The 9,592-nt window shown below is 33.8% G+C and overlaps 1 protein-coding gene across 1 annotated transcript; it reads right to left on the minus strand.

Moving 5' to 3' along the window:
* Positions 1-2,469: 2,469 nt before the first annotated feature.
* On the minus strand, positions 2,470-7,893 carry LOC105329858 (complex III assembly factor LYRM7). Its single transcript, XM_034445010.2, has 5 exons — positions 7,760-7,893; positions 5,061-5,133; positions 4,752-4,822; positions 4,385-4,466; positions 2,470-2,796 (listed from the first exon to the last, which is right to left on the minus strand). Exons 1-5 carry the CDS (start codon positions 7,784-7,786, stop codon positions 2,669-2,671), a joined length of 381 nt encoding a protein of 126 aa, XP_034300901.1. The 5' UTR covers positions 7,787-7,893; the 3' UTR covers positions 2,470-2,668.
* Positions 7,894-9,592: the final 1,699 nt, after the last annotated feature.

Consider the following 9,592-nt stretch of genomic DNA (forward strand, 5'->3'; position numbering starts at 1 on the left):
ACTGACCGAGCAGTCATACTTTTTGGTCGTGAAATCATATCCATGTTATGCGTTCTTTGACAATGTTGCCAACCACGTTTTTTACTTATTCTTTTGAAAAACGATATTTTGTATAAATCCGACAAAATTTATCAAAAAATGAAAAAGAAAAAAAAAAGACGAGATTGCAGGTTTTATGGAACAGATAAAAGGGGGGGGGGGTTCGATATTAATGGTGGTGGCCGTATTTAGACTTCCGATATATCAATCTCCTTGAAAAGAAAAGTATTTGTATAAAGATATAGAAGAAATGTCAAAGTTTTAATATTAGAATTTTTTCTTAACCGAATAATAGGTCATCGCTAAAGGTATCATTTCTGAATTTCGAGGTAGATCCGATGGCTGTTGACCAGCAAGCCTCTTGAACATACATGTAGCAAACAGATGAATACATTTTACGTTAACTGAATGGACTAGTTAAACTAGGAGCGGAATGTTTTGTAAAGTCTAGCATTGTATTTTTTTGGTACACTGTTTAGCGTATAGATTTTTCATTAATTTCCACAGAGAAAATGTGATACTGAAGTAACTCTACATTAGCGGTGAACCTAGTTACAAATTATGACATTTTATTAATTCATGCAGGGGTTCTTTCTTTTTTAAATAGCCCGATATATTCCTCAAAGGGTTCAAATTATACCTTTTTTAAATTTTGTTTTAAATAAAAAGTACGATCTTAATTCGGTTATGTATGCTATTATATCCTCCACAGAGTAAATGAATAAATTCCATCTGAATTTCTTTGTTCGCACACCCGTTATAGTTAGGCAATTGAAAAATATCAACGAGAAGATAAAGTCAACGTCCTATTCATGTTTCAAAACGTCAGCAGCCCTTAACAACCGAACCTTTGACCTTAAAGGGACCTAGACACGATTTGAGATGAAAAAATTGATAATTCATTTTTCTGTATCAAATGATCTATTTGTGTATTTTGAATGATTTACCAAAATTCAAATGATAGAAATCAAATTACAAGCGAAATACAGAGGAAAGAAATCGGTATCATGTAAACAAAGCTCCAGTCTTATATTTGTTTACAATAATGTAAAATATAAAAAAAATTCATTTATTTGACAAAATAACGTGTGGCAACAAAATAAACTGATTTGATGTTTCCTATATACATGTACTTTTATCAATAACAAAAAGCAACATTAGAGTGAAACTTATACCAATACAATGCATAAGAAAACAATAACAAGACTCAAGCTTTGTTTTCAAAACAAAGAATTCTAACCTCTGTAACTCCATTGTAACTCTATATTTGACTTTCAAGTTTTGATAAAGCACTAGAAACATCCATTTTAACTATCATAGACGATAAAACTGAAAAAATATATTTTGAAAAATTTGTGTTCAAATCGTGTCCAAGTCCCTTTAAGAAAGCTGCATGGTCGTGGCCATCTTTGGACTATATAAATCTCCTAAGACGAAGAGCTCTGTATAAAGATATAGGAAGGCATTCGAAGTTTAAAGCTATGGTTCATGGAATTTTCTATACTACATGATACTAGTAGTTTATGGCTAAACAAAATATTTTTTCACAAAAATGAATGTAGATCTTGTTGATCACCCAACCCCTAAATTTCAATCAAGAATGTTTGTTTGAATATGGTACATTTCTTTCCTAATTTTTAAGTTTACTAATTAATCTGGAGTAAAAAATATAAGGGTAAGCTAAAAGAGGCAGTTATTTAACATGTTTAACATCACACAGAGGGAAAAGCTAATTCTTCCTTCCATATATATATAGATTTAATATTAAGTTGGAAGGTTGACGTTAGTTCGTGTCTTCTGTTTCAATTCGATCAATCAAACTTTACACTGGATTATTTCAGAAATTTGCCACTAACTTATCAAAGACTGGGGAAAAATAAATTTGAGATATCTCTCTGCGCTATGAATGAAAAAAAAATATCAGTTTAGAAAAAAAGCAAATATAAGGGAATTACAACACAATATTGTTAACTTGATTATTCTTCAATGTTCAAAGATAAGAAATTGAATTTGTTCCCGCGATTTTCCTCTGCAAACTTTGTTCGATCAAAACTCACCATATTCACATGGAGAATTTTGTGCTTACAAAGATAGAGTTGCCATGGTGTAACAGTGAATAGCGTAATCAAGACTTAAGTCACCCAAATTATGACGCTAGACAGCCGCCCAGACAACCTCCAAAAGTACACCACTGTTTCAACAGTGCAAGGAAAACATCTAAACAAACTATGTGAAACAACTCACTATTTTGAGCTGAACACTTTAATAAAAATCTTCCCATAAATATTATTCTCCCTGTGTAACTGGAATCAAATATGGCAGATCGAATTTTCTGCATGTAAAGAAATCATACACCATAAAATTTCTAACGGAAAAAAAATACTAAAATAAATCAAAGAGATTATACAAAAGGAAATCCAAAACAACATACACAGCATTCATATTTATTCACAGATATAACACTGATACTTGATTAAAAAGGCTAAAATGTAGTCCTTTAAAGTTTTATATGGGCACTATGCCACAGTCTCCATTTTCTCTCTCTTTCTTTCACCTGTCAAGCCTATTTTCAGAAAGTCTTTGACATTGAGATTTCAGACATTCAGTGCTTCTCACAAATGCCTATATATCATGACGCCTTGGGCTCTGTATTTTCATTGCATTTTCTTTTTGACTTTCTAGGTATTCTTGGAATCTCTGCATCTGGGTTAAAGGGAATATTGGGCCTCATATAAGTTTCATCTCGAATATGCATCCCTGAAAAAAAACAATTATATTGTAATTTTTACATCATTTTTTGGAGTTAATCAGAGTAATGAAAGACATGAAGTAATACAAAAAGCTCTCTAAAAGCATTGCTGTTGTACAACCACCAGTTATTATCCATTCTTTCATACAGAGGACAAGAAAAAGCTAATGACAATACAAGTCAATCCAATTTAAACAGAAGCATTACAACAATAAACTTTGCTAGCCTCCATGTTTAAGGATGAATTGATAAACAATCACTACATTCCTAGTTGCCTAGTTATCGCAGTCTGCATAGCAGCACACTTAGATCTCTTCCACATTTACAATACAATCATGGCATCAAAATCGTTTTAGAAATCTATTTTCACTAGGGAATTCTTGTTGAAGTAAAATTTCATTTTAATATCAATCTTTTAACATCATGTCCATGGGCCACTTTGCTTACTTTAGTGTAACAGTTCCCAATGTCATGTTGTATCCCCATTTTATACCTTTGCTTTATGTATTGAACTCACATTGCTACCACATACTGGCTTCTGAAGGTGATGATTTTTTTTTTAATCAAATCAGAAAAAAAAAAATTTCCAAATAGTTATGAGATATCACACTAATGCTTATAGAGATATTTTCCTATTTTTCCAATATAGAAATAAAGGCCCATGGGCCACATTGCTCACCTGTGTAATGGCCATAATAAAATCAGCATTATGGAGATATATACCACTACAAAATATCTGCACAATGTAGTATAATAAATCATGTATAAAAATATTTTTATCCAGATATTCTTGTTTATTGTTTAACATTGAGCTGCTTTTGTAAAAAAATTATTTCAGTCATATCACATATTGGAATTCTCAAGAAAATCTAAAACAACTGTTCATAGATACATTTACATGTATACTTAAACCTACACCAAGCCCCTTGTAGTGTCCAAGAATTGTCCATGGGCCATGGTCTAAACAATTGAGATCAACAATATGTCAAGATGATTGCATTCAAGGACATTTGTAATACCATATATTATTACTTTTCAGTTTTTGAGAATAAGTTTTAAAAATTTCTATGTAAAATTCGACCCTCTAATGTGGCCCCACCTTACCCCCAAAAAAATAATTCTGGAGACCCAAAAGCATGATCATCATTATACTCTCTGCAATAAGTTGTGCAAGGGGATAAAAAATGGGCAAGGATAGATATTTTTTTTCAAAGATTTTCTCTATTCCTGGATTATGGGTTGTACAAACTTGACCTTATGCTTTTTTAAAGATCTTAGAAAAGAAAAAAAACTGTAGCATTGAAATTCTGGAGAAGTATTTTGACAGATTTTCTATATGCAAGTATACATGTGTTTCTATCCATGGGTCATGGTATAGAAGAACCTGACTTCATACAATATAACAATAACAAAAGTTTTATCGATGAAGATTTTTCGTATGATTTTTAGAGTTGAACTATTTGTTTTCCATTATCTCATTTACCCCCAAGACCTGACCCACTTCCCCCTCCCCCGCTTTGGAACACTATCTATGGCCTCTGGGTCATGGTTGGGACAAACCAACAGAAAAATCCACACTTTGATTGGGGCTCTTACTGAATGTCTTTTCTTCCACTTGTTCAAGCTGGACTAGCTGTGTTTTCATCACCGTCTCCACTTCCTCTGCAGTCTTAAACAGCTAAAATCATGACAGCAAATATCAAACAGCAATAAAATGGAAATCATTATGAAAAATTCATGCCAATGTTTCAAGAAGGAAAAAGAATAAGGAAGAGAAATCCTGTTTTTATTTTTTTTTTAAAGTACATGATAACTAAATGAATTTTATTTTCTTGCTTTTTAATACTTCTGGTATTCTTATTTCATTCTAAAAGAAATATGAGTGGCTAATCATTTCTGGAAAGAATTTTGCAATTAAAAAACATGCAATGTTTGACAACTCATTTAGAAATGTGATGCTCACTTTGTATATTTCTGCTTCATCCGACACATTCTTGTTCTTTCTGAAGCCTTCATTTATCCGCTCTCTGCATACTGTAAAAACAGAATAAATGAAAACAGCAGCTCTCAATAGAGCTTGTTTATAACCTGCTTACGGCACTGTTGCTTGCTTTATCTGTTGTTTGTTTAATACATGTACGAAAGTACAGATTAAGTATTTTTTACAAATAATAAAAGCATTTTTATCTTTATCTCCCCCCCCCCCCCCCTGCTAGCTTTAATGAAATAAATCTGATTTTATGTTACAGATCACACTGGATTTTGTACATACCACTTAGTCCATGGTTGTCATTCTTGAAAGCTCTTTGACGTACTCTATGCAGCTTTTTAAAGATGGAGAGTAGCTGTAAACAACCAAATAGCTGTATAATCAGCTGTAAACAACCAAATAGCGGTATAATCACATAACCTAGCTACCAGTAATATGTACTGTATCTTAATTAAAGTTCAGTTTGTAATGAATGAGACAAATTAGAGATTTGTAACTCATCTCAACTGTAAAACATAACAATCTATAGTTAGGCCATATAAAATTAATATCTAGATTCTCATCCTGATTTGCAAACAATATGAGGTGGGTGGGCGGATTTTATTAATTAATTTTTTTTAAACACCTTTTTCACTGTTCATGTTCTAGAAATAACAACTTTTAAATTGTTAATGCTAATATGAGTACACAAACCCAATTTTAATCGTTTAATTCCATTTTATTTCAACTTAAATGTTAATGCAGGAAAACATTTGTATCCTTATGATAACAATCATGACTGGTATCAAAACAGTAATCCACATGTTCAGGCAGTCATTAAAATGTTTTAAAATTTTTGTATACCGAGCCTGATTTTTTTTCCCAAATTTTTTTTTTTTAAATAAAATGCATTGGGGCGGGCCATTTTCAGAGAGGCAGGCGGGGATGAGAATTAAAAAATTTATTTATGTGGCCTTATCAGTTATAAAATAGTTGAGTAGTGACCAAATTCACAATGTGACAAAGGTTTTGTGATTACGGAACTCCATACTTGTGGAGGTTTTGTGATTACAGAGAAAACCTTGACATTGTGAAGTTGGTAGTGAGCAAGTATTGGATTGTATCTGAAGCCTGTTCAACAGAAGAAGTTAAGCAAGGGCTTATGAACATAACTGTTTGAGGGGTATGTAGTAAATTTTGACAAGCGCTTGGTAGTGCCTGCTTTGCTGAACAACGGAGTTAATTTTAAACCCTGGTCAGGCAGCTGGGTACATGGATGTCAGGAATTGTTACTGAACAAGTACTATCTGTTATCCTGGATAGTCACTAAATGATAATTTATGTACTGAATTAACCCTACCAAAAACTTGGTTATTGCTTCTCGACAGACTGGGATGAAAGGCTTATGGGCAGAAAATATTTTTTGTGCCAGTAGACGATCGAATATGTATTGACACTGAGTGAAATAATGAGTGTACAATATCTTGACATTAGTCAATCAGAATTGATGTTGATATACCGGTATATAAATGTAGTGGTATACTTTTTCTAAGAAGATAATAGAACATTCATAAAATTACAGGTGCAAGGATTCTGGGTTTGATTCCTCTCACAGTTGGTATGAAAGTAATATATGCAGGATTATTATTTTTCTTACTGTTATTTTCATCTCAGGACAGGTGTAAAAGATTTGGCCCATCTTAAATTTTCCCTTACAAAGATGCAGTTAAAGAAAATTTACTTGCAGTTTTCAATTAGTTTTGCAATCCATTGTGAATGAAGATGAATGAGATGTTATGAAACAGGGCTAAAATTTCCCTGTATACAGTATCTCTTACTAAATCTCACATTTGCTACCTCTACTTAATAATGAAAAATCAATTAATAGAAGGTACAATGTACAACTATACTGATGACTCCTGGCCAGGAAATAGAACTACATTGTACCAATTTTGCTAGCACCCTGATTCTAGAGTATTATTTTACAACCACAAGGTTTTAAAATAACATGTTGCGGGATGATAGAAATAATGACCAACCAGACTGGGATTTGAACCAGGGCCCACTGAATCTCTAGTTAGGTGCTCTACCAACTGAACAAGCTAGCGCCAGCCTGATATTCGAACCAGTCTGTCATCTTCCTTAAATGATCTCCACCCCTGAAGATCTGCTTGATTGCTTAATAGGTAATAATTACCATATTAAAGAAAACCAACATGAAACAAAAATACTAAGAACATATGTTAATTACTTATGGGGTAATGCATCATGATTTGGCAACTTTTGGAAATTCAATCAAGAAACATACAGAACCCAAATATTATATTTATAGCTTAAGGTGGTATATGGGACACCTCCATGTTGTGACGTACTATTTATTGAAATAGACAATAAAACCAAGCATAATTCTATAGATAGTTTCTTTCTGAAAATTGTTACCCTAACAGCATGGCACAGTGGGCTAGTGCATTCACTACGGATCTGTACAAGTCTTAAGTTCGAATCTCACTGGGGATTTTAAATCTTTTAATCTTTGTGAAACATATTTTTGGGGGGAAATATTGTAAAATTTAAATTTTTTTATCCGGTTAAAGTATTTTAATTGTAATGAACTTTAATCCACATTAATATAGATAGATGTACCATACCACCTTAAATCTAATTCAACAATGACATTATGTAAGGAAATATACATGCTATGAAAAGGGCTCTAATGATACCTATATTGAACATCTTTTCTGAATATATATTATGTTTGAACCTGTCAGTACTGTTAAATTGATCGGTAAATATGTAATCTTTATTCATAGTGCGTAAAACACAGGGATACAAAAGATGTTCTCTCATCATATCACGTCATTCGCTCATTATCAGATTATACATCAAAGCCATTCTTCCTACAGTAGATACACCAGGTACATGCCAATTACATCATAATTTCGCATGGTGCAACATGCTGTTTGATTACTGTAACATGGTTATCATTATTTAAGCATACCAACCTGTGACCGTGTGACTTTTTGTGCCATTCCACCGGTTGTTTACGAAATGGGGACCATTTGAATCTCCAGTCACATAAGAGTTGGCAAAGGCCCACTACTGTGTAGAGTACTATATACAAAATGACTATTTTAATTTGTTTCATAATTCAGATTAAATCATATGATTCAAATATGAAATGCAAAAACATGCTATTGTATACCCAAAATGAAATGTGTGATTGTATCCTATCATACATCAATACATGTAATGGGGGTATGGATTAATTTGAATAGTTCTGTAACGGGATGGGAGAAATAATGACGGACCAGACCGGGTTCGAAACCCGGGCCCCCTGAATCTCTAGTCAGGTGCTCTACCAACTGAGCTATCTGGCGCCGGTATTCGAACCGGTCTGACCGTCACATTCCTCCCCCCTTTTAAAAATGATCTTCGTCCCTGAAGATTACCCCCAGACTCTTCCCCTGGCAGGAGTTCACCTGTCAGTTCCAGGGGTTAGGCTAGTCACGGCACCAAATGTAACGGGATGGGAGAAATAATGACGGACCAGACCGGGTTTCGAATCTCTAGTCAGGTGCTCTACCAACTGAGCTATCTGGCGCCGGTATTCGAACCGGTCTGACCGTCACAGTTCAAATGGATAAAATATGGTGAATGTTTGTTAACCCTTTCAACGCCAAAGCGACAAAAATGTCGTCACTTGTCGTTATGCCAAAGCGACGTAAATGTCGGTTTTTATACTTATCTAGAATTTATCCGAAAAAGTTATAAACGTGTGGAAAAGTTCCAAATAAACAGATCGTAAATAAAAGGTTTGTGTTATGTTATAAATTGTATGTATGATATAGCTAAAATTGACGTCATTTTACCCTAAATTGACGTCAAAATATGACGTCATTTTATTGCGCTAACAATTTTCAATGGCGAACAATTCTGATTCTGGGTCTGACGTTGACGCATCCGACGAAGACGTTTCCGACTTAGAAAGTGAAGAAGAAGCTGCCTTTTTCAGAGGCCCATGGTTTAGTGTAGTTGACCCCCAGACATTCCAGCTGCCGGAGCCAGATTTTACAGAAAATGCTGGGCCCATCAACTTTGGTCCTGGTATGGCAATTCTGGACTTTTTTGTGAAATTCTTGCATGCCGATGATGATAATGATATAATAGATATTCTAGTAAGAGAAACAAATCGTTATGCGGACCAGAAAATCGCCCAAAAAAGCAGACCTCCAAGAATATTGGGGCCACATTCACGATTTCGCAACTGGGTTCCTGTGACATCTGACGAAATGCTTGCATTTATTGGAATAGTGTTGAGCATGGGGATTGTGAAAAAGCCGACATTTGAATCGTACTGGGAATCGAACCCCCGTGCGTGGTCTTTTGAAACGCCAAACTTTGGGAAAATTATGTCAAGAAATCGTTTCCAGGCCATCCTGCAGTTTCTGCATTGCAGTGACAATTTAGATGTTCCAGAGCCCGGCGAAGAGGGATATGATCCCCTACATAAGATATCACCTGTCATCAACATACTAAATGAGACATTTGGTAAAAACTACAGGTAAATTGTACACTTATAAATGAAACTCAGATCACACAATCAATAAATTGATAACTTATAATTAGAATATTGAATGTACCGGTAATGCTAAATTCAGCGTGAAAGCGATAATATTTATGAAAGTTTTCGGTAAGGGTAATTTTACGCGTATATATTACACGCACTTTTATAGTAAAATATCAGTTTGTTACTACATGTATCATTTACTTTTATATGTTTATATGTAAATATATTTGCAATCGCACATATCTGTTTATATAAATCACAATAATTG

This window comes from Magallana gigas, chromosome 2 (assembly GCF_963853765.1).
Source record: "Magallana gigas chromosome 2, xbMagGiga1.1, whole genome shotgun sequence".
Lineage (NCBI taxonomy): Eukaryota > Metazoa > Mollusca > Bivalvia > Ostreida > Ostreidae > Magallana > Magallana gigas.

Bases quoted from the DNA above. Each gene is read 5' to 3' on its own strand.
- LOC105329858 (XM_034445010.2), bottom strand. From the start codon at position 7,786: ATGGCACAAAAAGTCACACGGTCACAG. The intron at 4,823-5,060 runs GTATGTACAAAA...CTGTTTTTACAG, and splicing joins TGACAACCATGGACTAAGTG to TATGCAGAGAGCGGATAAAT. The intron at 4,467-4,751 runs GTGAGCATCACA...TCATGATTTTAG, and splicing joins ATGAAGCAGAAATATACAAA to CTGTTTAAGACTGCAGAGGA.